The following is a 27,672-nucleotide window of genomic DNA, read 5'->3' as shown; positions in this document are numbered from 1 at the left end:
GACAACGTTAATTACAACATCTTCTGGTGAACAGAATTACTTCACTGCAGACTGCCCTAAACTAAAAAGCGCACGCTCCTAGTTGCCGTGTTTTACACGGCAAACAAACAAACAAAGGCTGCCAAACAAAGCTCCTATATTGAAATTAATCTGTTGAGTACTTTCAATCATTTCTACCAATTAACTACCATTAAATAGGTGCACTCAAGCCCAATCAATCATCACTCAGTGGAGCAGTTTCACCAGCATTAGAAAGGACGGCTGCCAGCAGAGGGATATAGCCCCGCGCCAACTCCGCCCTCCGCTTCCGGGTTGCGGGGTCGACTATTCCTGTTGCGCATGCGCCTGGAGCGCCTGACGGGGTGGGGAAGGAATAACACACCAGCCTGCAACCCCAGGCGGCACGGGATTGGCTGGGAAGTCCGGAGCCAGTGTTCTATTGGGCGTCTGGAGCTGATGGGCGGGGACTGGCGGGCCGCTGCTTTCCATTGGCCTGGCGTGATGCCCGTTCCGCAGGGCCTAGGCGGCCATTGGTTAGCGGCGCTGCCAGTCCCGAGGGAGCGAGTAGCGGTGGCGGAGTTTGGGGGGGAGGGAGGGGGGAAGATGTCGGGCTGCGAGGCCCGCGACGCGAAGAAGCTGGTGCGCTCGCCCAGCGGGCTGCGCATGGTGCCCGAGCACCGCTCCGCCCGCAGCCCCTTCGGCTTGGACGAGCCGCCCTGGGTCCCTGACAAGGAGGTATCGGTAGCGGCGGGGGCGCCGCCCTTTCTTTCCCGGGGGAGGGTGCGGGTGCGCTCGCGGTCGGTCCCAGCCGCCTCAGGGGCCGCTGCCCCGCAGGTGGCCGCCAACCGAGGGTTGAGATCGCGCTTCTCCCCCTTTTTCTTGCGCCTCCGCGTTTCCCGGCAGGTCCCTGTCTCGCTGCCTGCCGGGGCAGGGCGGCGGTGGGGTCCTCTTGCGGCCCGGGGGATGCGGGCTGGCCGCCGTGAGGCGGGCGGGGGGCTGCGGGGAGCTGCCCCGCCTCAGGGGCCCGCCCGGTGCTGAGGGGTCGCCTGGCCTGGCCCGGCCCGGCCCGGCCCTGCAGGCTGAGCCGGCAGCGAGCGGGTCAGGGTCCCCCGGGTGGGGTTTTTTAGTCGTAAACCGCCGTTTTTTTTTTTTTTATTTCGCTTCATGGCTTGAAAAGGACAGGACTGGCGCTCCTTCTTCTTCAGGGGTGCGTGGCCCCGTCGCCAAAATTAGTGAGGAACTTAATGAGTTAAAAGCGTAGTGAGCTATGCAGCATTAAAGTTTAGCGAAGCATTCTCTTTAAATGCTTAGAAGGGTAATTCTGAAGACCGTGTTGATTAAAAAAAAAAAAAAGAAAGCGAAGTATTAAGGCAATAAGGCTAAGTTAGAACAGCCCTTCTGGCTCCCAGTGTGCACGTTCTTCGTGTTGAATGAGTACTGAATAATTTCAGTCAACTTTGCCTTTAAATACTTTTCAACTAAACTATGTGATTATGATGTTATATTAAATTTCATGTAATAAGTTATTTGTAACCAGTCCCTACAGCTAGTTGCTAGTACAACTTGGAATCAATTGTTTATTTGTTTATTTTTGCCAGTGTTCTGTGGTGTGGATGCATGCCAATGCATTTACATGTGACCAGAATTAAGATTTATTTTTGATGAACCAGTATGAATTTAAGCAGGGAGTCATTAAACAAAGTCATTCTTTGCCAGATACTGATATGGTTGGTCTGTTTTGTACGGGAACACTATGTCCTCCTTGGTTAGGAAGGAGGAAGAAAATTTCGCCCTTACTCCGTATCTCTTGAGGCAAAAAGTTCTGTGTAAAAGTAATAATACTGGGAACTCGCTCTGCTAGCACAGCTTCTGCAGCGCAGGCAACTGAGACTAACCTTTACTGTTCTAAGGTCCGTGGCTAGGAAGTCAGTTGTTGGTTTTGTCCAAAGAAACAAACTGTTATTGGAAAGTGACTTTTTCAACTTATTTTAAACAAGTGGTCTGCTAAAATATCTTGTGGGAGTTTTCTCAAATTATTCTCATCCATACTTGGCAAATAAAAAAAAAAAAAAAAGTCCTCCTGGTCATCAGTAGCAACTGGGTACTTGTCTTGTATGAAGTGTAGATAACATCGTCAGTGAGCATTATTGGTGCTCACCACTCAGGGCTGTCACCCAGCTGGCACCGCTCATGGTGCGGTGCGCAGGGTGTGTTGCAGGTGGGGTGTGTGTTTATCAGGGAGCATGTAGCAAAGTCTGAGGAGTTACTGTGTAAGTGGTTTCTCTTTGCGTTGCATGGAGTCTGCTTTTGCTGCGTAGGTGACTTGCTGTGCCCTGTACGCACTGACCTGGGCCACCTGGAAACCTGATTCCTGGCTTCATCATCATCAGTGGCTATAATTTGTGCAACAGTTACATTGAAATAAGTTTTCTCCCTGACCTTCTGCAATATAGATTATATTTCAGTAGTCCTTGATTGTAGCAGACTAGTTTAATTAAAAAAAAAAAGGCAAAGTATTTATAACTCAGTCTAATAAATAGTACCATCTTCAACTAAAGGTTGGTTAAGCATTTTGGTAGGATTTATTTAAACTAGTTATATATAAAAGAATTAAGTCTGTACATTTTAGATATGTGAGTCTGATATGTGCTGTTAGTTTGAATTTTATATTACAGTTGTGCTGCAGATATTCATTTTCCTTAAAATTCAACTTGTAGTCTGTTGGTCAGTAGGCTGATTGCGTTTATTTGTGATGGAAAGTTGCCTTTGCATCAAGCTCAGTGATACTTGAAATTGAGAGGAAGCATATTATAGACAAACATTTAAAATGCATTTATTAATTCATATTCTTAATCTTGCATGCATTGTTATTTTGTAAAAAGTTATTTCACTGTATTTCTTTAAGTCAACATGTATTGAAATTCTAACATCTATTTGGTGAAACTTTTTCTCTTAAATAAAGCAGATATGTCATAATACAGGGAAGCTTATAAAACCATGTTTTTATTAATACAATGAAATTTAAAGAGCCAGTGTTGTCTGGTTAGTGGATTCTACAAGAAGATTTGCTGTTGTTACTGTGTTGGATATTGATTTAGTTAATTTCAGTAAAATAAGTAAAAAACATGTTTTCTTTATCCAAGGAAGAGACTCATATCATCAAACATTGAACAGGCATTTCAAATACCCTGGCTTCTGCTGCGTAGCCAGTAACACTCATGAATTCAGTGGCTTTATTTTAACTCTGCAGGAAAAGTTGACTGGCTTATTTTCTAAAAGTAAAGCCACCTAAAAATTATGGCAGTTAGTAGTTTTGCTAAACTTACGTAACAATTATTTCGGGTTTTTAATTTTACATCACAAGATTATACAGTCTTAAAATATCAGTTATTTTGAGGAGTTTGAAGTGTAAGGCTGAAGCAGGACTACAGAAAACTTTCTTGTTGCTAGTCTTATTTATAATGAGTTGAGGTGGATACTATTACAAAATATTGTGCTGAGGATCATTAAACTTGAGACAGAGCTTAAAATCTTGGGCACTGCATGTGCCTTGTCTAACACAGAATTTCTATGTTAATCACCAGCAGAGCTCAACTGATGATGTCCCTAGTAAGGAAATCTTGGACTGGAAATTGAGTAAAACCTGTATGTTTGAATGCAGAGGTGGCCAAACCTTATGACATCCAGCCGCGTACCAGATTTTTACGTGGCTGAGAAACACTGCGTGCCTCAAAGCACAGAGATGTGTGAGAGGAGTGAACGGATGTGGGGAAGGTGATTCCCTGGATCACTGTGGGAGCTTTATTTAGCTGAGTGCTCCGTCGGCTCAGGCTCTTGGAGTCAGCACGAGTTGCGTGGCAGAGCTGCACTCCCGACTGCTGGCAAGCTCATGTAGCTCAAGCAATGAATTGGTCTTACGGAGTCGTAGTATCAGAAAGCATTGTAAGCCATATTCTGCTGTATGTTTGCATTGTGTTGTGGTCAGGCGTGTTACAAGGTGTGATTTGATGAGCTTGTGAACTTTCCCATTTGCAAGAGTTTGCTGTGTTAACAAGCTCAACCAGGTGTTACCTTGCGTCACTTCTTGAATCGCTTTGTTATTGTATGTGCAAATAAAGCATATGAAGTGTAACTATAGCTTCCCCTCCATTTGCAGTATTCTCACCTCTGGCTGGGTCCAAAGTATTATGCAAATTTATTACCACACTTCAGCAAACGCCTGAGAAGTTCCACTCTATTTGTAATGAACTAGCTCTCAGTATTTTTAAATTAATACCAAGATCAACATCTGTCAGATGTTCTTCTATTTTCCTCTTGCTATATGAAGTAATATGATACCAGTATTAGTGGTATGTCGATTGTATCTGAAATGAATATAGTTGTGACATGCATTTTTATTTAATTTCTTACCTTGTAGCTTTTTGTTTCCACTTGGCAAAAAAATCAGATTTGCAATAGTTTTAAAAAGCCTTTACCTTAAAGACATGAAAAGTAACTCAAACATCATGCTTTCTTCTCTGTAAATGTGATTAAAAGAAAAAAATCCTTCAAGCAATAAAGCTTAATTCAGTACTGGTGCAGTTCCTAATTATGTCAGAATGTGGATGAATAGGAAGGATTCACCTTTCAAGATGTTCCGCAATTGCGGTGTCTACCCAGGCAATGCAGAAGTTGATGTTATGCGAATAGATTCACTAGATTCGGATTAATTAAAGCAGAAGTGCCTTGAAGTAACAGTGTATTGAGCCTACTTGTGTTAAACATTTTTGTAGAAAATCTCATTCCCCGATGCCTGCTACCATATGCCATTTGACTTGTGGTTTATTTATAACTGCTTTGTATATCAGACAGTGTTACCATGATAGGGCTGGAATTCAGAAATATTTTTCTGTAGAGTTTGTATTAAATAAGAGGTTAAATAACTTTATTCCTTTCTGAAAAGCAGCTTGTATGTTTAGTGTAAGATTGTGTATGAAATCTATTTAGAACAGTATTTAGAAAAGCATTTTTCCCCCTAGTTTGTGGCTTGTACTTTCTAATTTCTGACACACGTGCAAAAAAAAAAAAAAGGCACATTTTCATTAAGAAAATGAGTTAGACCCCTGGTAAATTCAAAGTATACAGAGATCCTTGCCAGGTCCAGCTCCCAGACAAGCTCTTAAGCTCCATGTGTCAAAAATTAAAATGCTAAATCAAGATCAGTATGAAGCAAAATGTGGTATTAGCTGTAGAGTACTGCTTGTTACAGAGATGAAACCTGGGGAATGCTGAAGCTGCTTTATGCCAAAGGTTATTCATCAGTGAATGTTAGAATAAGCTTTTCTACAGCCATTGTGAAAAGCAGTGGTTGGATGCCTTAATTCAGCACGTTATTTGAAACAATACAGGAACGCTTCTAGTTCTCTTTTGTATGGGATTTGGAAACAGATAGCTACTTGCAATATTTGTTACAATAAGCTATTTATGTTCCATTACAGTGACTACAGTTACTCTCTAATTTGTAATTAAACTCTTGTTTAGATGTTGGAACACTTCATATAAACTGTGGTGAATTATTAACAATCTTGTACTTCAAAAGAAAATGAAAAGTTTCTAGAGAATTTTTAATTTAGCTGCAGTAATATTTTCTTGGCTATAGTTATTGAACTTTTGACAGTGGTTGCGTATCTGCTGAAGAAAAGGGCCCGAAATAGATGACAAAAGCTGTTGTAACCTGAAGAAATTTATAGAAGATAAAGGGTTAAGTATTGAAATGTGTTAATTAAAGGCGAAGTGTGATTACTGTGTGCTTAGCAAATAGCACCTGCTCATCTTAGGGCGTGTTTTTAAGATGACATTCTGCTATTGTCTGAGATAGTCTGGTTTAAAGAGTTTAGGTGTCTAGAGTTATAAAACTTACTACAGGATCTAACCATGTTCTCCTGATTCAGATGTCAGGCATAATTTTGCATTAATATTTGCAAATAAATCTAACAAATTGCTTTATAAGCAGTTGGAGAGTGGTTTTCGATATGATGCATAAAAATACATAAAGTCTTGGTGAAAATCCAATGATCTAAGTGCTGAATATCAGCCCTTTGGTAGATGATTTTCTGCATAGAAAATTTTAATTGTCATAAATAATCACTGATCACGTCTGCTATGTTAGAAAATCAAAACTATCACCCCTTAAACTCTACCTAGTTGCGAGAAACTTCTTCAGTTTTTGTCTGGCTTTTCTTTTGGGAGAAGTGTGGGTGTAAGCTTGTTTTAGAAAAGAGATATTTCAGGAAGTGACATTCTGTAGCTGGAATAAAAATTAAGTCTTAGTGGCTTGGAAGAAAACCAAATACCCCCTAGCATGTTTCAAAAATGTGTAAGTATTGAGAGCATTAAAATATGTAAACAATGGTTTAGAGAGTCATTAGAGCATCACAGTATCATATAGTGAGGATGACAACTTACATAAAAACAGTTGACTTTGGAATATATGACTGTTTGGATGGCCAAACATAATTAATCATGATGAGTACTTCTGAAATGTAGTTTTAGCTGCTGGCAAGATGCAGGATTCCTTAGGGTAAATTAGTTTGGCAGCTTTTTTTGTCTTACAAATAGGGATGACATTCTTTTACTACATCGATACTAAAGTGAATGAAAACCATCCATGGTGAAAAGATAAAGGATGGAAGAAATTTGTTGGACGTGTTTTTTTTTTTTTTAGGGCATAATATAAAGCTTAGTCTTTGTAGGTGGTAGTGGGATTAAAGGTTTAGAAATCTTGTAGATTAATTTTAATTTGTACTGTTTTCTAGTGCCCAAGATGTATGCAGTGTGATACAAAATTTGACTTCATAACTAGAAAGGTAAGAGAAATCAATGAAATGTAAAGCATTAACTGGTGCAAAATACTAATCCTTCTTTTGATTTAAAATGTAGAAGATTTCAGTAGAATAGCATGCAAAGTCTGATGTGGCTTAAAGTACTTTTTCTTCCTGTTCTGCCTTTTCTGAGCAGAGTTCCTTTTTGTTTTAATTCTGTTTCTTTGAAATTCTTCTTGTTGCTCAATGTGTAATACGTAGTTAGGGTTTTTCCAAATTACAGGGTACCCACAGGATTTACATTCAAAGGAAGAGTTAGAAGACCTCATGCTGGAATGGGATGCTAACATCAGTACTGACATAAAAAACCAAACTAACTAATTCAGTTGTATTTTGGGAGGTAAAATTACTTGTGGAAATGTAAGCAAAAATATTTTCAGGAGTAATGAATTATAATTTTACATTAAAGAACCGTATTGTTACAATGCGGAAAACCAAAACTCAGATTATCCTTCTGTTCTAAAAGTAAAACAGGATTTATCTCAAGTTGGAAGAGAGAATTTCTGATTGAAGTGGAAAGTATAAAGTTTTGATTGCTGTGAGCCGTATTCACTGTACGAAGAAAAAACACTAGCATTACAATTAAATTATGTTCATTATGTAAAAGTAAGCAGGTTGCTGTGGAATGCGTGGTGGTATACAGAGTACTGCTATCAGAAAACATTCTGCTGATACTGGGGTTTCTGCATGGAGAAGGAAAGCAACCTCCCAAAAAAGGCCAACAACGATTTTTAGCAGGGAATATCATTCCTCTGTGGAGCTACCATGACGCATGCGCTTGTGAAAGTGGAAAAAGATGTGGACGTGGGACCTGTAGTGCATTGATATAGTCCATGTTTTTTAATTTATTGTTTGGAGGGAGAGGGAAGGAGAAATTGTAAACCAGACATAGTAACATGTTATACCAGATAGGTGTAAATTTTCAGGAGGCCTGAAGAGCATTAGGATGCGAGTTAGTGATCCTAGTGGAGTGTACTTTCTCCTAGTTCTTGTGTTTACCCTTTAGTTGATGGGTTAAGAGCATGGTTGGTGGTTGGCTAGAGCATTTTAATTGAGAAGCGCCAGTTCATTAGGCTGCTGTGTTTTTACTTGTGTTAGCTTTGGGAAGTAAAAGGAGGTAGCCCTGGGAAGTAGGTACTGCAGAGAATTTTGCATAGTATTTGGAAGGAAAGCCTAACACTGGCTAAAACTGCAGTGTATCAGTTCCTTGTATCAAACTGTTCAAACTTGCTTTGAGCCGCAAATCAGTTCCTGCTTGCCTGGGAATACTTGTTCTGACATTACAACTTGAATCAGGAAGACCTGCTGGGACTGTCACACCCCAGTAGTGATTTGGAGCAGAAGCCACTTGTTGCAGATTTAGTAGCTGTGAAACACATTGCAATACTAGTTCTGATTTTGTAACTTCATTGGATTTGTACTATGCTGCCTGATATTTCTGATAGATAAATAGCTTTAGGTTTTAGTTTCCACAAGAAAAACTTGAGAATAAGTTTTAAGGGAGAAGAATAGGATCTGCAGTTGAAGTTTCCCAAGATCTTTGCTTGGAAGTGGGAAGGGACCTAGAAACCCCTCTTCTCTTGTGCTTGTATTGACAGTAAGGTGAAGGATTTACTGGACGCTGCAGAAGCCCTTTCAGCGTCTTGTATTACTCAGTCCTTTGTTGTTCAATCTTCAGATATTTCTTCCTACCACTCCATCAGTTACATCTCCTTTATCTGTCCCTCAACCTGTATCTTTTGCACCTGAGAAACTGTTCTGTTTTTTTGGGGGAGGTGCTTATTTATTGTAGTAACTTTATCAAATTATTGTCTAATAGTTTCCTGGGTAAATAAATAAACAAAATGTTCTTCCATGATTAGCATCACTGCCGAAGATGTGGCAAGTGCTTCTGTGACAAGTGCTGCAGTAAAAAAGTGCCTCTGCCTCGCATGTGCTTTGTTGACCCTGTGCGCCAGTGTGCTGAATGCGCCCTCATCTCTCAGAAAGAAACAGAATTCTATGATAAACAGCTTAAAGTGCTCATGAACGGTAAGGATTGAATGCATATATATGCTCTTTTGATCTCATTTATATTTATTCAAATGTGGTGTTGAACATGTGATATACAGCAATAGTAATGCCTCTTGTCAAACAAGCTTCAGTTTTGTCTCCTTTACTTTTTTGTTGTTGTGCTGCTTGTTTGCCAGTTAATAATTCTGTTATATGTTTATTTAGAGAGAAGTTTACGCTTTTTAGTCAATGTTTACAAAGAGTGATTTAATTAAACACAAAGGAATTTTTAGCGCCTCTGAGAACAGATGTGGGTACAGTTTTTTTTTTTCTTAAAATAATGCATCTTTTAGCCATATCCCTGTTACATTAAATAAGGATGAAAAATACTTAACAATAGAGAATATTTTAATATTTTCTACAAGACACAGTGCTTGTTTCAAGCTTCATCTGTGAGCTTTGATCTTGTCCATGGCCTACAGCTATCGTAATGGCAGATCATCATGAGTGGTCAATTTTGCATGGCATTAAAATGACATGCAATACAATTACACTAAGAAAGCTGAGTCTTCAGTTTTTTAAAACAGTCTGTGATTATTCAGTGTGTTTTGATGGGCTCTCAGCATGATGCCAGTGTGTATAATCAGTACGCTAAACCACCTGTCTGATTAGCGTGAATGTTCCTGAGGAAATTCTAGGTTCAGAAAGGAGTATGCTCATCCCTGTAACACTCAAATTCTTTGCAGTTCGATAATGTATTTTAAACTGAAGGTCTTTTTTTTAAAAGCTTCTCCTGCTTGTATTCATGTTTTGCGGTTAAAGTCTGAAGTTGTTCCTGACTTTCTGTGGAGCCATAGATCTCAGTCAGGGAGATGGTGGTTGTGATCTCCTTTGCAGTTTTGCTGCTGTTGCCTCTCTGTCTCGCTTCAGCAGCAGCATGGGGGTCCATCCCGAGGGGTCAGTGAGAATGTGTAAAATTGTGCAATAGACAGTGAGGTGAAATGGTTCGAGGCTGCGTGGTTTGGATTATGGAGCTGGATTGCAGAGCATTTGGCAGGGCTGTGTGTGGTTATTTTCTTCGTTTCCCAGACCAACAGTATAGGGATTAGGTAATACAGGCAGCGGGAAGCATGGAGGAAATAAAGTGGTTAGGCGTGTAGTCTGCTTTATTTTAAGTTATGAATCACTTCACTAATGTAGCTAAGATGATTTTCCTGATGTCAAATGAGTTGTTTTGGGCAGGAAGAAACATAACATGAAGGCTGAAGTCTGTTGACCTCAAAGTAAGACTGAGCTAGCCTTCAGTAATGGAAAAAGAGGTGTCTTTGCTATTTATTAAGCATAGACCTGAAGGCCACATTCTGCTATTAGATTCTTCTGACAAATTTTGGGGTTGGTTGGGTGTGTGGGTTTTTTTTTTTTTTTTTTTGAATACTGAAGCAATAGTTTGTATTACGGTGACAAGATAGGGACTTTAATAGCCTATTTTTGCCATCTCCAAATCTGTTCTTATTTTTAAAAAATTCATCTTGCATATCATGTGTTTCTGCAACATGTGGGAGAAATTGCATAGTAATTGTGAAAGGTCCTGTGATTCAGAACCCAATTATTAAATATCAGCTTTTTATACTTGAGTGTTCTGCTGGTGTTAATCAGTTTACCATTTCAGTTAGTCTCTTAATTCACCCAATTCAGTGTATTGGGTGCAGTAAGCAAAAATTAGTTATTAGTTTTGATACTTGAATGTTCCTTTCTAAACTCTGCATTAGAATACTAAAACATTTATTTCCAGGTGCTACATTCTTTGTAACTCTGGGAACATCTGATAAATCTGAGCTCATGGTGTGTCGGCTTTCCAACAATCAGAGGTGAGAAAGATTGATAGAAATTGCACTTGTAAATTATATTATTGTTGTATTTACAGCTATGTTATTATCTAATAACCTAAAGAAAATGTAAGAGTAACTTGCTGTGAGAATATTGGAGAGAGTAAGTAGACTGAAAGGATAGATACAATTTTATTAGAGTAAGTTTGTTTGAATTTACTAGCAGCGTGGATCAGAGTGCCTTGGGGTGGTGGAGCTCCACTCACTGATAATGCCTCTCAGTGACACTGGAATACAGCGTTTTCACCAGCTAATAGGGAGATCAGAGGAAGGAGGGACAGGGAAAAGTCTGGAGCCACTGAAAAAAGCTTGTTTCAGAATGGTTCTAACACTGCACCATATTGTTTAACATTACATCAAAGCATTACTGTGGTCATCCCTATAATTTAGTTGGCTAGAACACTTTAGACTCTACTCTTCTTCCCCTGGAACTTTGGAAGAATGCATTTAATATTTTGAAAGGGTCTCCAGGCAAACAGAACTATAGGTTTTGTTTGTGTTTTTTTTTTTTTTTCCTTTAAGTGAAGAACTTCAATGAAAAGTAATTTTTCATGCTTGATTTCTCTCCCTCCCCACCCCAAAGAACATGTAAACAGCTAGTCACTGAGAGATTATGTTTATTTTTTTCCTTTGATTTAGACTTGCTATTGTAGGGGGAAAAAATTAAAAGTTTTTCTTCTATTATGTAGATATCTGGTTTTGGATGGAGACAGCCACTATGAAATTGAAATTATACAGATTTCAACTGTTCAGATACTTACAGAGGGATTTACTCCAGGAGGTAATTTTTCCACTGAATACAAATTAACTATTAAGGAAAAAAAATGTGAAGTTGTAATTATTGTTGGAGCTAGACAGTGCATTTCTAGGTTATTGGTAACTTAGGTGTAACTATGTTACAACTGCTCTCAGAATAGAGTGCAGTGTGTGGAACCTTGTCCATCTGGCTACTGGGATTTGGGGGAAGACTTGAGAAATTGCCTTACAGCTGTAATATGGGAGAGCTTCTTGATAAACCTGAGTAAAGGTGGTCATCACCTGTTCTGATTCTTTCTCTTGGCTAAATGTAAACATCTATTGATTCAAAAGCTCACAGGAGGGAACTGTTAGTCTTTGGTAACTTCCATTGCAGAATCCAGCCAGGATTTCTCTTCTACTGGTACAATTGTGAGGAAAGTGAGAGAGATATTGTGGGGGAAAAATAAATAATTAAAGTATGCTTTCTTAATTTTGTTCAAAATGAAGGGGTGGCCAAATGCAACTGGTATCATCTGAATCAGAGGGCAGCTACTTACTGCCTCATCTCTTACCAGATTTTAGAGTATTTCAGGATGAACTTGAATATGATTTCACTGAAATGAGAACAAACAAGGTCAGGAATTTTAATAATTGTTCTTTAGCAACACCTCTGTCACTGCTGGAATTTTCTAATTGGACAGCCTATCTGTGCAGCATTCAGTCGGTACAGCATGTTAACTTTAATAAACTTATCTTGGTGTTCAAATCGACCAGGTGTGTTGCTGAGTTACTTAATGCTCCTATAATTCCTTGTTCACTACTCTTCTGATTGCATTATCTTTTTGCCTGCCTGCCTGCCTTCTTGATGGTAGAGAAAGATATTCACACTTACACCAGCCTTCTGGAGAGCCAGCATATTACTGAAGGTATCACCAATACCTTTGAGCATGACGCACCTAAGCATGTTGTCGTGGCCCCTCTCCCATCTTTCTTCCTCTGCAGTGCTGTTTTTTTTTTTTGCTTGATCTATAGATGTTCAGCTTCAGACAAGTTATTTTCAAAGATGATGTGTTTCTATTCCTTCCCCTCTGTTTAAAACTGAGAATGAATGTTTTGTAACTTTTTGGAGGAGAAATAAAACACTCGGGGCCTTCTTTAGACCACATGTGCTATTGTCCATGCTAGAAGAGAGAAGAGGAGAAATAGTATCACCTCCTTCAGCAGAGGTGTGCTGACCTGTCTATAACAGAAATGAATAATATGCTGCTTGTGTCCTGTCCAGTAAGGCTTTGCACTGAATAAATAAACTGTTAATTAAATGGCTTGCTTTTACATTTCTTTAAACAAAATACAACCTCTTGCTGTGTAAGGTGTGTTCTGCCTGACTCAGTAATGTCCAGAATGCCAGACATGGGCAAAACTGGTCAGGGCTGTAGGTGTTTGATTTCCACTGGTTTATCTTTAAGTGGTCTCTTAATCCGTTAGTCTGACCAGGTGGATGCAGGGGAGGGAGGGATGAAGTTGGATTTCAGTTTATCCCACAAGAGAAGCAAACAGCTGCTTTTGTAAACAGTGCTTGTGGGCTCTTGATCAGGTTGCTTAGATTGAGATTGTCTTTGCTTGGCTTCATGGATATGACAGTAATGGCCTCCAGGAGCCCTCTGACACAGATGTCTTTTTAAGAAAAGACCTTTTCAAAAAGTGTCCTTCTGTGTATGGTGGTGGTGCTGTTCCTGGGGCTTAGTTTATACTCTGCTACTTCAGGAAATAAAGCCAGTAAAGCGTGGTCTTCTAAACAAAGCTTTTGTTTCACTTCTGTATTTTTGCTTTGGTTTATCTTAATGTCTATGCAGCTAGAGTAAAAGAGATACAAACATCTCGCTATCACGCTGTTGGCAGGGCAATGTCTTTTGTGTTGGATTTCCCTCAGGAAGTAAATGACATTGCCAGTGGTCATCCGGTCTTGCATGAGCATCTCTCCCACCCTCCACCCTTTGACAGATTTGGAGGGACTTTTGCCTGCTATGCCAGATGTTGTACCAAGCAGGGCTCCCTCTTTGGTGTCAGTCTAACCGGACAGTAGTAATTCAGTTTACAAACTGCAGGCTACAGTATGAAACTATGGTGTCTACTTAAGAGAAGACATGGTAATATTAAAACATGAGGGTATTCTTAGCGTGTATGGCTAGTGGCTTTACGTGATGGCTTATACAAGTTCTGCCTCAGTGATTGCCAGAGAGAATTAAACAATATTGACTCTGCCCATTCCACTGCCTGGCATTAACACCCGTGGTCACTACTGCCTTTGATGTGGCAGTTGGTTGTGCTTTGAATTGAGCAATATGAGAGTCTTCTTCAAACACGCTTATTAGCTAGAAGTTGTGTTAGTTGGTAAAACCTGTTGCTGTTTGAGATTTTATTTCTTTCCTCAGGAGGTAATACTCGTGCCATAGGTATGATTCTGCAGTATAAGGTACCAGGATCAGAGGAGCTCACACAGATGAAATTTACAGCCAGTGAAGACTTCAGCTGTAACAAGAAGCTGTCTGCAAGCTGGCTGGCAGCTATGCATAAGGTAAGCAAAGGAGGCAAAACATACAGAATGCTGAAGAAAATCTTTACATAGAATCATCACAGAATCATAAAATGTTTCAGGTTGTAAGGGACCTTGAAGAACATCTAGTTCCAGCCCCCCTGCCATGGGCTCAGGAAAATGTTGCTCAGGAAAACAGAAGCTATGGATGGTTGTTATGAATGTGACTTTAGCTTTATGCTCAATTGATGGAGTGAGGTTTTCAGTGAGGTCCCAGTTAACAGCATAGAAGAGGAGTTGTAGCTAGAGAAAAGCACATCTGTTCCCATCGCAGGTGTTGGTTGATCCTGTAGCTTGAGACAAACCAGAACTTTGCAAGGGGGAAGCAGAAGAGGTAGGAGGAGTATAGAATAGAATGGCATTGTTTTCTGCATATGTTTAGACAGATTACAAAAATCTCAGAAATACTACTTCTAGCTTTTTCAAAGGCAGTTTTGCTGAGAAATGGTCATTTCTAACCAAGAAGTAACAAATGGAAGTTGATCTAAAATCTTTAGCAACCTCACATTCTGCTGTTGAAGTAACCTTGAGTAGTTTAAAAAAATTATTGAATGCTATTAAATGCCTTAAACTAAAGAAAAGAGCAGAGGAAGAACTTACAGCCTTGGGTTTATTAAAGGAAATTTTGAAGTGGCTGCAAGTGAAACTCCAGTTAACACAATGACATTTTGTCTTTGCGTTAGGCAACAAAACTTCTTTATGAGTCCCGGGACCAGTAAGACCAGCAAACTGCCAGCCACTTGAGGGAAGACACCAGCCTCCATGGACCTGCCTCTCACTAAATTTGACAGCTGGTAACGTTTGCTGTTCTTGACCCTTTCTCATTCCCGTGTGGTTCATTATGTAAGAACTGGCAAATGCAATGTGAGTATTTTTTTTGAACCATGAGTATTCACTATAGTGTGCAATATGTATACAATTAATGCTTTAAACAGCCTCACCTTTTAAGACTTTGTATATTTTGTTAAGCCTTTATTGGCACTTAATATGAAAGTGACCTGCACTACAGCTAATGTACAGCACAACTTTTATAGTAACAATTATATATACGGTTTGCTACAGAAAGCAAACAAACTTGTATGTCTCTTCTGCAGAGAATAGCTTTTGGGTATAGATCTCAGGTTTTTCCCTCTATCCAAATGTTTAAAATCAATGTACGATAAAATCTGCCTTAGATATGATTTTATAGAAGTCACTTGATTTTTAAAACCATTTCATTTTAAACATCTAAATACTTCACCAAATATAACCAAGTTGGACTTACATGAACATGATCTTGAAACTTTCCTTCTGTAATAAATAAGCTTCCTGAATAATTTTTAGTTTTGTATTTTCTTTTTGGTAACTAGCTTTTGTTAATCTAACTGTAATGCTATCTGAAATTGTATACAATTTAATGTACAAGATGAATAAATTAATTCACTTATTTAAAAAAATGAAGTGATAATTTCACAATATATAGCTTCTTGAAGGATGGATACTGCAGTCTCTACTCTCTGAACTCTGTAACTTTTTTGACTTTTATAAACAACACCATAATTTTACTTTTAAGTGTTGATAATTGGTTCAAATGTTGGGATGAATCCTCTGGCTCCATGTGCTGAGCCAAGTGTCTTTCTGCTGGTAAAAACTGAGTAAACAAGCAGATGAGGCAGGGTTGGCAGCCCGTGCGTAAATGACCCTTGAGAGCTTTTTTAGACAAGTATTAATTTGTTACAGCTGGAATACTGGTGTAAGAAGGTTCCAAATTTGTCTGGCAAGTCACTTTCTGTGCAGCTAGTAAAACAATGAGGAAACTTGACTTAACAGATAGAACACAGCAACAGTTTGCTACCTACATAAAAATACCGCAGAATGCAGCCATGCCTTAGCAGTACTTTATTGTGCACATTTACATCTTCTCTGAATTAGTGTATCATAGGCTCTTGAAATCATCACATTCATGTAGCAAATTCTTCAACAATAATACCCTTTCACTTTTCACCACAATATATACAGTTAATGCTAACCTGTGGTAGAAGCAAGTTACAGCACTGCAGAAATGGATATATAAATTATACACAGAACTTGTACATGAAGAATTAATTAAATTGCATACTGTTAAAATGGGAAAAAATTACAAGAAGTATGGCTAAAACTTATAATGGGAAATTCAAAATATACTTTTGGTATATAAAATCATGTACAATTAAAATTCCAGTGAAGTGCTTTTTTTTTTTTTTTTTTTTTCTTCCTTGAAACTACAATGTAGTGGAATAGGTTATTGCATAACTTGCCTTGGCAACAGATGTAGGCTGCCAAGAACCACAGAAACTGTCCTCAAATAAGCTATTGCCTTTCTTAAATCCTTCTCTAAACCTTGTTTCTTTCTTCTCCTTGACTCAGCATCTACACAGCCCTCTTTCTACTTCTATCCAGTCCTTCATATTTTCTACACTGACTCGGCAGGCTTCAAATTACACAGCGTAACCCTCACCGGACTCTCACCCTTTTCAACTATTGCACTTTCATCCATGCAGACATACAAATCCCTTAAGCTGCTGCAAGTTCAGTACTAACTGTCTTGTCCAGAAGGGACAAGCTCAGGTGGTTAGTAGGGGAACCTTTACATTAGTAGAGGTAACACTGGTGCTGTTGGCTGAATAATACAAAAATAAAACGCCAAGTGAGATATCGTGTAGGGGTTTAAGAAGTGTACAAATACTGTTGTTTTGTTAGTTCTCTAGCTTGATTCTAAATGCAAGTAATACTAGATGCTAGACTATGTAAAGCTTTTGTTGGGGTTGTCTAGACTAGGATTTAAGTGTATAGCATGTTACCCCTTAAAATCCTAGCCTTCATAAAGCTTTGGTGACTACTTAATTATGTGTGTAATAGGTGAAGACTTCGTGTCCTAGAACCCAAAGAATTGATCAGTAATGAGAACTCAACATTCACTGGTATCGAACAAAATATCCAAAATCCTGACATGGGACAGTTACTGCAAGGTTGGAGCAAACTGGACAGCGTATCTGCACTCTGCGGGTGACACCTCTGAACATTTAACACAAGAAAGCTCCTACCTTGGAACTTTAACTTAAAACACTGCTTTAGACAATAGTTGGTGCAACACTGTAGGTAGTGGAGGCATCGCTCTCCTCATCAGTGGTGGGTCACATAAAAACGATCCTCATTTACAAACAGCAGATCTTGAAAATCTTGGATGCTGTCCATTTAACAAGAGAAAGCACCATTAAAACTAAATATCATAGTTTTATTTCTCTGTGTGAAATGATCAAAAAGGATGGCTCCAGTGTATGTTTAAGTTTCCAGTTACCAGCAGGGTATTGCACTGTTGTACAACTGAATTCAAGCAAGGGTTCGCTGTCTAGGTTTTATTCGTGGATATAACTGTAAAAACAGAATAAAAATATTAGGCTTTGCATGGCTGATACCAAGTTAAGTATAAATCAATTCAATTATAGCCAAGGGGTACTCATTAACAAGAACTGGGTGATTAAATGTTTTCGGGGTGGGGGGTGGGAGGTTTTTGTAAGCTGCAGCATGTTTTTAGGTAACATCTGAAAAATTAAACCAGAAGCAGCAGGAGGCCAAGGGCTGACTTGTTTCTGCCCACAGCAGCAAAATTATTCATTTAGCTCAAGATCCCAGCCTAGACCAAAGGGTGCTTTTATGTGAATACAAGAATTCCCTGTCGAGCCCTGGAAGAAGCTTTATTTCCTGCTCTCCAAGGTCTTATGCATTTTTCCTCTGTGTCTCTCTACTTGCAGCCTTATGTTCGTGGTCTCATGATAGCAGTGTTCCGTTTGACTGAGAGCAGCATAAACAACTTGCCTAAAGTTGTCATCTTCAGGGTCTTGCCTGTTTTAAACAACATCTCGGTACATACAAATTTATCTTGTGCCAGGTATTAAAAACCTTCCTAAAGAATTTCCTGGGCCAAAGCTTTGAGCTGCCTAATAGAGCCACCACACTTTACATAGGGGCCCTACATTTTAGCTAAGGGAAAAGAAAGTCTTAAAGTTTAAAGCATAAAATATATTAAATATACTAACTTGACAAAGAGAGTACTAATCTCCTAATCACAACCTCTCCTTTTTGTTTACAATGACGGAGAGGCCAGAGAGAATAAGGATAGTCTGCTTTGCAGCACTGCAGAGCAGCATATCCAGATGATGCACAGAGGGATTCTGATCAAAGATCCACCTTGTGTTCTTACTTCAGAGGAAGTGAAAAAATAGAAGGGAGAAGGTAACTTAAGAAGAACTTACCCCAAGAAGATTTTTAGGCACATAGCCTTCTTTATCATTGAGGCGGGCCCACCACCACTCTGTTTCATTGTCATCCTTGCGTCTTAGAATAGTAATAGCATCACCCTCATGGAATGACAACTCGTCATTGTTCTGGGCTTCATAATCCCACAGAGCGTACACCACTCCTTTATTCATCACTCCCAACTTCTCTTGCACTCCTGTTGACAACAAATTAGAGAACACACTCGATGGTAAAATACCCTATTTTTCCCTCTGAAATGTTTAGTATGGACACTGTGGTCCAAATATTACTCTTATTAATAAAATTTTATGAACTATTTTCAGCACTTCCACGATGAAATGCTTTCAGAAATTGAACTTCCCGATAAACCCAAATTTTACAGAATATTTTAAACCAACTTAGATCATGAGGTTTTTTCTTTTGTTATATATGCCATAGAAACTTTACAATCTTTTATTCAAATGAGGATAAAAATAGTTTTACAAATGTTTGAGCAAAGTAGCTTTATAGACCTGCTGTATGTTTCCCACAGCCTGCTTTCTACAGCAGGCCTTATAAAGTAACACTTGAAGCTTTTGAAAGTCTGCACAATGTCAAGTATATAGACCCTTAATGACACTTGTATTTTGATGGAGCAGACAAATTTTTAACTTACATCAGAGAACATTTTTCTTGCAAAATATATCTTAGTAAATACATACGTTCTGTAAGTTAATCCTTCATAAAGTATATGTGTTTCTTCATGTGATCTGCTAGAAATTTGTCCATCTGGAAGTTGGAATATCTCTGTCAAGATACTTGACAACTGACTGTTACTGTCAAAACCTCCCCATGGAAGCATTTCCTTGAAATTAAGCCAAATTAAACTTTAAAAGACTGTAACATTAGGAGGAGCCTGTGAAGTAACTCAACAGAAGGACCACAAGCAACAAAACAATGAAAAGACTATTCTGATTTTAGCATTTTGAAAGAACAGGTAGGCGATAGGCAGTATTGTCAAGTCTGGGACCTAAGCAGACGTTTCGTACAGATCAGAGAAACAAAAAGGGATTAATTTTAGAAAGCTAAAAAAAGTTTGTAAAGTAGCATCACAGCTTACCATACAAGAACTGGGAACACTGAATATAACCTTCTTCCATCTCTTCACACTTGTCTGCAGCAGTTTCTATATCACTTATAGTTGAAGCAAAAATAGCTGCCCCGGATTCAACCAGCAGTTTACAGAGATGAACACTATTGCAAGAAGCAGCACAATGCAAAGGTGTCCTGAAATAAAGCAAAAATGTATGCATGAAAAAATAAAATTCCATGAATCCTAAATATTTCATCTTGCCATAGCCATCTTGTCTTGTTTTGCTTGTCTATTTTTAAAGGAAATTGGCTGGAGAGTTGGGCAGAGAGGAACCTAATGAATTCAACAAGGGTAAATGTAGGGTACTGCATCTGGGGAGGAATAACCCTACGTATCAGTACAGGTTGGGGGCTGACCTCCTGGAGAGCAGCTCTGTGGAAAGGGACCTGGGAGTCCTGGTGGACAACAGGATGACCATGAGCCAGCAATGTGCCCTGGCGGCCAAGAGGGCCAATGGCATCCTGGGGTGCATCAAAAAGAGTGTGGCCAGCAGGTCGAGGGAGGTCATCCTCCCACTCTACTCTGCCCTGGTGAGGCCGCATCTGGAGTACTGCATCCAGTTCTGGGCTCCCCAGTTCAAGAAAGACAGGGATCTGCTGGAGAGGGTCCAGCAAAGGGCTACGAAGATGACTAGGGGATTAGAACATCTTTCATATGAGGAAAGGCTGAGGAACTTGGGTCTCTTTAGTCTAGAGAAAAGAAGAATGAGCGGGGATCGTATTAATGCTTTCAAATACTTAAAGGGAGGATGCCAGAGGGATGGGAAGAGTCTTTTTTCAGTGGTGCCCATTGATAGGACGAGGGGTAATGGGCACAAGCTTGAACATAGGAAGTTCCATCTTAACATGAGGAGGAACTTCTTCACTTTGAGGGTAGTGGAGCACTGGAACAGGCTGCCCAGAGAGGTTGTGGAGTCTCCCACTCTGGAGACATTCAAAACCCGCCTGGACGCTGTCCTGTGCAACCTGTTGTAGTTGACCCTGCTCTGGCAGGGGGGTTGGACTAGATGATCTCCAGAGGTCCCTTCCAACCCTGACTATTCTGTGATTCTGTTCTTTATGATTATACGTGTGCATTGTCCAAAACCTGTCAAGCAACTGGAGTGGATTCCAGGATTTACCTGACTCCAGTAAAGCCAAACATTATAAAACAGATGTTAGGAAAAATGTCAATTTTCATAGCTTACAAAGCTGCTGGGTATAAAAGTGTATTTTTTTCCAATATCAGGAAATTTGAAAGGTAAACCAAAGGTGATGGCAAAACAGATCAGCACAGCAAGGTTTCACATCCCCCTCCAAATGATTCTGAAGTGCTGCATCTATCTGTAAGGCTAGATTCTTCAAGAACACCAAAATCTGTGGTGAGTTATATGAAGATGAAACTTAAGCAAGTTAACTTTTGTCATTTGTTATTTACAGTTCAATTATTTCAGCATGTGAACAAAAAAATGCAACTATACCACTATGTAAAACCAAAATGTAATATATTTTATGATTTAAGTGTGCTTGCATGTGAGTTGAGCGCAGCATAACCTTGCATTTGAGTTTGTCACCACCTGGAGATTAGAAAGTGTGCATTTGCTAGGGGTGAAGAGGAAGGAAGTTGTTCCCACAACAAGTGTCAACGAAATTCCAAATGTGTATCAAAATGGTGTTTCTCCCAGATGCAAGTTAAAAATCTTGACACTTACCACCCATCACTATCTGCTGCATTTACGTTGACACCAAAATCAAGCAGGAACTTCACAATGTGGTGATGACCAGCACACACTGCATTATGCAAAGGTGTAATTCCTTCATCATTTGGTTTACTGGGATCATCAACCTATTGAAAACATAAAATAGTTCAGCACTTTTTTTTTCCTTTTTTAAATATTTAAAGAGGTTGCCATTGTTTAGAAGCTCACCTCATATATGATTCGTTGTACAAGATCAAATTCTCCCTCCAAAGAAGCATCCAGGAGGAGGGCCAGGGGATTGAACTTCACTCTCAAACCGTGGCCTGTTCTTTCTGAGTTCGGTTTCTTCAAGTTGGTACGTTTTGTCTGAGTAGAGATGAAGGTTGGAAGGCATTATTTCAGCTTGCATAGATACTACAAATGATTCAGTTACTTTTTAACTAGATGAAGAATCCTGTCCTCCTTAAATGGTAATTAGAACTATACAAACATTTCTATTATAAATTCTCTAAATAAAAGGCTTGATATCTTACTACATCTTATTCAGTTAAAAAAATGAAAAAGCATGCCAATATAATCTGGAGGCTTCGAATTAAAGGCAGCGAGTACAAGGAACGAAGTACTTAAGTCCATGGGTTTTGCGCACCACCATCTAAATTGTGTCTAATATGAGCTGAATGCGTTTCTGGTGGATTGTCTGAGACACTGTCAAAACTTTTGCTTACAGTAGAAAGCATGACACAAGCCTGAGTATCTGTCTCTGCTCAGACGAATCTTTGCCTTGAATTAGCAAAATTATCTGCTGTAGGTCAGTACTGACAAGTTACAAGCTTTGCTCTGGGAAAGAAAAGTACAGAACGTGAAACTTTCTTGTGGCATTCTAGCTGGTGTTTATCAGAAGAAATATTCTCAAGATCTGAAACACATTTAAATGTGTTTTGAGAATATTCTGAATCATTCACGTGTCCTTGCCGCTTTCCAGAAAAAAAAAAAATAAATCTGTTATTAAGTACGGCCTTTATAGAGTGCTTTCAGTCTCTAGCACTGTAAGATCCGTTTTCATTTATGCTCCTATTTAGTACAGCTGTTGCAGTTTGGAAAATAAACCTCTCGCTGTATGAGTAATATCTGTTGCCAGCATATTTCATTCTCCCAGAAGTATCCTGGCCCAATTTTGCTCGCAGGAAATGCACGTAAGGTGCTGTGCACACTGCGGTCAAATTGGCAGAACAATGCAAAGTCCCTACGTGAATCAAGAAGTGGATATACTCTTTGAAACCAGTATTAAAGTGAGTCATATCAACAACTACGAATAAAATTCAGTTGTCTCCTTAATTTTAATTCTCCATATGCTGTAGGATTTTGGTAATGACAAGTACTTGAAAGATTTTGGTGGAGCTGGAGGAGGGACTTTGAAAGCAATTCAAATTATATGACAAGCCCATTAGAAAAACATTTCTGCTAAAACAAGTCAGCTGTGTTGCTGTTTGTGTTGCCAGTCTTGGTCTCACATCTCTGCTGTTCTCCAAGAACAGTTGTTTTAGCTTGCTTGCAAATTAAAAAAGCTTCCCACTGACATAGCTTGCCCTTAGTTTCATACAAATAGTTAACTTTGTAGGCCTGGGGAAGTGAAACAAGTATTTTTTATGGAATCTCAGATTCTAGAATTAGTTCTACAACAAGAGTGTAACCCCCCCCGAAGTTCTACGACCTAAAGTATGTACACAGCCTCCTGTTGCCTGTATGCATACTTTCCTTATTAAACAGCTACAGTAGAAAAAAAAATAATCCATCAGATTTCTCCTTGGAGTCCCCTGATTTTCTTTTAGTATCATGAAATTTGAAGTGCAAACATACCATTTAGCATAAGCTTACCATCTTTCAGTTATGCTTAAGAACGCAGCTAATTCTATAGTTCACAAAATTGTCTTTTGGCTTTGTTACTTACTGGAGGAAGCGGAGGAGGAAGAGCAGGTGGCAAAGGAGCTTCATCTTCTACTGGAGAACTAACCTCAGGTGTGGGACTGGATGACTCCTCAGTAGAAGGAACTATAGCAAGATTGTTGTTGTTATCTTCAGTTGTCTCAGATGTTTGATTTGTGGTTTCAGTGCTTATCAGTTCCTCAGTAGCGGGAGAAGGTAATTCATTATCATTGGCATCAGACGAAGGGGGTGGCTCATCAGGAAGAGGAACTGTAGGTTGCACGGAAATAGGTTCTTCAATATTGCCATTGGTACTAGCGTTACCATTATCAACATCAGCTAAGATGCCTATGAAGTCCTGTGGATTGCTTGGCTGATAAAAAGGAGCACTTTCTATTCCTCCAGCAAGAGTATTAAAGCGCTGATACAATAATTTTTGTATATTTGGTCCACTTGGGCCTTCTGGTTCAGTGATAGAACTACGCTTCTTTAACGGCCTAGGAGCATTGGCCAGTTTTCTTCTCAGAGCTTCGAGGTCAGCATCACTTTGATATCGTAGGGGTGAATGCACAATAGGAGTGAGCTTAGTAGGACTGAGAGGACGAGGAATGTTTTCCACATTGCTATTTTCACTGGATGGTGGAGCATTTTCCAGCTCTTGATCTTTTTCAGAGACCTCAGTCTGAGGCTGAGGTTGTGGCTGTGAGGAAGTCTGGGCAGGCAAAGAACCATGAAGGAACGGCAAGGGCGAGGGAGAAGTCGAACCAGATTGTAATACAGGTTTTCCATAGACTGAAGAAAAGAAAGATAGAAAACAGTGAAGAACTGTTCTTAAATTACATAATAAAATATTTGCAAATAAACTGCAACTATCTCTGTTGCTACTTGTTTGACACTAATACAGAAAGAAAAAAAATCAAATTAATTATATTGAAACCTATCAGAAATAAATACTCACCTGTTGGTGATGGAGATGCTTCTTACAATTATAAGCTACAAGTAACACTTGAAATGTTTTTCCTCTTTCACAAGGAAACAGTAAGAGGAAAAAACCTCTCTAGACACTTTTTTCAGCTCGATTCTGAAAGTATTGGTAGAGTATGCAGACTGTTCTAATTGCATCTTGTTTTAAACAAAAGGTAGTTGAATGTTTACTTACTTATCACCTCAAAAACATATAGGATCATTTTTCTGCCATGCTGCATTCATACAAATATCTTTCCTCTTCTCACAGATTTAGAGAAGTTTTTCCAAACTGACATGGAAAGTAAACTAAGCCCAGTAAGTAGATCTCAACAGTCTATGTCAAAGGAAAAAAAAATAAAGCAAAATATATTCTACCTGCTTTTACTGACTTATTTAATGTATTGTATACAGCTTGTTGATAATTCTTTGGTGGTGTTGCTTGCTGAAGATACATTGAGTAGATGGAACTGGAGTTCACTGTCTGTGGCCCTTTTCTGGGAGACTGAGGTCTTGATCCTTTATCAGCTAGAAAAGGTCTGATTGCCACAGTTAAAGGGAGTTCTGGCCTGCCGTCTCCTCCTGGAAACAAGGGGGGACCAGAAGGTTGATACGTAGGGCTGGGAGGTACAGAAATTCTCTGTTGAATCTGTTGTGAAGAACTGGGCTGATGTATGTTGCTTGGTGGCGGAAGTGGAACAGGTCTTTGCCGATTTGTTATACTGGTGCCAGGTCTGGGCAGACTGCCGTCCTTCCTTCTTTCTAGAGAATTTGTAGAACCTGTTCCTAAGGGAACTGGACTTGGATAGGTCCCATAGTTTTGAGGCAACTGCTTGCTTACACCAGGAACTGTTGGTGGCACCTTCCCCAGGTCAAGACCCTATATAAGAACAACAAATAGTATACACACCATTTAATTAAATAAAATACTTGTGAGCAAGAGTATTCCTCATTCAACAAAACATACTAATCTTGTGTGACAGCAAAGGAGTCAATATAAACAATTTGTGTTCCTTAATCACTATATATGACTACCTGAATTTATGAAAAGACCTCATCATACATCAGACAGAGGCCACTGTTAAAAGGCATCTTCAGCTATAATACATTAATATGAATCCAAAACTATTTGCATACTTTTAAAGCCTGAATAACTTGTTCCAGGTTCTAGATCTCAGTATCTCGTTGATAATGTATTTGATAATACGTAGTGTGATAACAGAGTTTCCCAAAACTATTTAAAGACAAGGTCCTTATTCTTTAAAGATTACAGTCTTAAAGAATTCATAAAGACTTAAAACAACAGTGCAGACAGACAACGAGTGGACTCACTCAAGGATAGATTTAATGACTTTTGTGGGATTTTTGTTATAAAAAGAGCACATTGAAAAAGTGAGAATCTACACGAAGAAAAAAGAGTAACAAAGATTTGAATTAGAAAAATAGGAAGGTGGGGGAGACAATTAGGCAAAGCAAAGGGAGAGAAAAAGAGAAAACATACATAAAAGAACAGAAAGGAATACAAACTACTGAAGTTGAAAAAAGAATTATAATGTGATACGAACAGAAAGGAACAGGAGGAATACAAAGGTAATTTTCTTAATGACTTTTAAAATAATCATCAGGAGGGAAACTGAATACGTATGGAACTGAAGTGAGTTCAGCTATGGAAGCCAAAGGTTCATAATTTCAGCAAAACAGATCTACAAATGTATCACAGATGAAACCCACCAGCTTATCAGTACTTCCTAATACTGAAGTTGGCAAAGGCTGGCTGGATATAGTTCCTTGTTTTAAAGCAGTATCCATGCTTGATTCTTTCCAGTCTGTGTTGGAGATCTGAGGGGGTTTCACCACAGGGGTTGAGCTCTGTTTAAGTATTGGCCAATTTCCATCATTAGCTTTAAAACAGACAAAAATACTATATTTAAGATAATCCACACCACCATTGTAAACAAGCAAAACAACATGTGAAATGGAATAGTTTAGATTACAACAGGATTAATTTGATTCCAGAAATGAGATAAATCACTATTAATATTTGATTCAGAAATCAATACTGAAAGCCCAATCACTGCATATAATATGCTGTTCATAACCCTTTGATGTTCAAATCGTATTGAAAATTTTTATAGAAAAAAAAGATGGTGAAAATTTTTGTTTGAGTGTTGCATATTCTACTATTAGAAGGCAAACAAGTTCAGAACAAAAATCCTTACAGAAACAATTCATCAACATAGTTCTTTTGGTACTATGCAGACATGCTGTCAAATTATGCTAAATGTTAAGTCTATGTAAGCTCTGAGTGGACTTACTCCAAATTTAAACTATGATTACTAGATTCATTCATTCACAACAGGATGTAAAACACCCCAACATTTCAACAATGGGGTGGAACAAAAGCATACATTCCTTTGCTGGAAGTGGCACGTTAACTTACCTTTTTTTTTTCCCCCCTCAACTTACTCACCTGATATTAGAATTGCCCCAGAGATTTAATTTTAAAAAAAATTATAAAGTCAGCTGACAACTTCAACTCACAGTGTCAAGATACAAGTCATGGGCTTTTATCTTCATCATATGCAAAAAATCATGCACAGCTGCACATAAACTGAGGCAACAAATCCTTACTGAAGTCATAGATGCATTGATATGTTACTTTATTAACTGTGTGAAACTATTTAGTTTCTGTTCTCTAAGTAAGCAAGACAGTTTAAACAGCCTGATAATTAGATCTCTTTTATAGTAACTAAATAGATCCTTGGTTAGATCCTAAGGCTTTGATTTGCCTTGAAAAGATTAAACTTCAGGTTGCTCTTACTCTAAGGAGACCAGAGATCATTTCTCCTTCCCTATTGTCTGTAATTATCTTGGTGGAGCACTTAGGATCAGTAAAGATGACATGTAACATGTAACTAACTTTACTAGAGGATAACAACTAAAATGGAGGGGGGTGGTGTGTGGGGGTGTGTGTGTGTGTGATTTACTGAGATTTCTGGGCCCCATAGTAAGACAGCATCAAATGAGAATCAGGTATTTAATGGCAAAGTTTCTCATTTCATGTCAGTTTAAAGCCCCTAGAAAACAGAATCAGCAAGGCTATTTCTAGAATTCTTTGCCATCCTCTGTCAAATATAGTGGACAGTCTGAGAATAAGCTGCGTAGGACCACTCTAATTACAGTGAATTTAACATCACCACTCTATTTTCTATCCATAAGCCTTGTCCTCTTTATTGAGTATCCCTTTTCTTCCCCCCCACGGAAATGACAACCTGAAGATTTCTTGGCAATCACTTTTCACTATATGAGTGCAAATTCACTCCATTAGCCTATAAACTTATTTATTGTGAAAATTATATCACTTTTAAGTGAGATAAAAAAAAGTTATATCTCCACATTTAAGCTACCATACTAGTTATGTTTTAATTACACGTGCACACCATTCCTTACTATTACATACACTATATTGTATTAACCTTTCAAATTCAGATCAACTGTGGTTAAATTCTGAGAGATAATTACTTTGGAGCAAGAGTATTTTTGTGGTTGGTCATTTCAATAGGGCTAACGCTATCATACTTACACACTGAGAATACCATACATAGTCCAGAAATCACTTTTTGTACTTGCAA

General features: G+C 38.9%; 2 protein-coding genes across 3 annotated transcripts in view; one reads left to right on the top strand and one right to left on the bottom strand.

Annotated features, from left to right (window-relative positions):
• Positions 1-603: 603 nt before the first annotated feature.
• Positions 604-15,486, top strand: ZFYVE21 (zinc finger FYVE-type containing 21; the record flags this gene model as incomplete). 2 transcript variants are annotated; one of them, XM_082484940.1, is made up of 8 exons in its annotated part: positions 604-735; positions 6,795-6,845; positions 8,723-8,891; positions 10,645-10,720; positions 11,428-11,519; positions 12,349-12,402; positions 13,909-14,051; positions 14,753-15,486. In XM_082484940.1, 8 exons carry the CDS (start codon positions 604-606, stop codon positions 14,786-14,788), a joined length of 753 nt encoding a protein of 250 aa, XP_082341066.1. In that variant the 3' UTR covers positions 14,789-15,486. The 2 variants fall into 2 exon arrangements, with proteins under 2 accessions (XP_082341066.1, XP_082341067.1); XM_082484941.1 differs by lacking the exon at positions 12,349-12,402.
• Positions 15,487-15,761: 275 nt separating this feature from the next.
• The window catches only part of PPP1R13B (protein phosphatase 1 regulatory subunit 13B), a 74,086-nt gene continuing 62,175 nt past the window's right edge, over positions 15,762-27,672 (bottom strand). The window contains exons 10-17 of the mRNA XM_082485088.1: positions 25,772-25,941; positions 24,419-24,920; positions 23,103-23,869; positions 21,383-21,520; positions 21,167-21,300; positions 19,444-19,610; positions 18,341-18,540; positions 15,762-17,459 (exon numbers count right to left, since the gene is read on the bottom strand). Of these exons, the coding sequence (XP_082341214.1) occupies positions 17,418-17,459; positions 18,341-18,540; positions 19,444-19,610; positions 21,167-21,300; positions 21,383-21,520; positions 23,103-23,869; positions 24,419-24,920; positions 25,772-25,941 (2,120 nt within the window). The 3' untranslated portion in view covers positions 15,762-17,417. The remainder of the gene's footprint in view (positions 17,460-18,340; positions 18,541-19,443; positions 19,611-21,166; positions 21,301-21,382; positions 21,521-23,102; positions 23,870-24,418; positions 24,921-25,771; positions 25,942-27,672) is intronic.

This window comes from Vanellus vanellus (assembly GCF_965231255.1).
Source record: "Vanellus vanellus genome assembly, chromosome: 6".
NCBI classification, from domain to species: Eukaryota; Metazoa; Chordata; class Aves; order Charadriiformes; family Charadriidae; genus Vanellus; species Vanellus vanellus.
The sequence above is the reverse complement of the archived record's forward strand: the minus strand, read 5'-3'. Positions and strand labels throughout refer to the sequence as shown.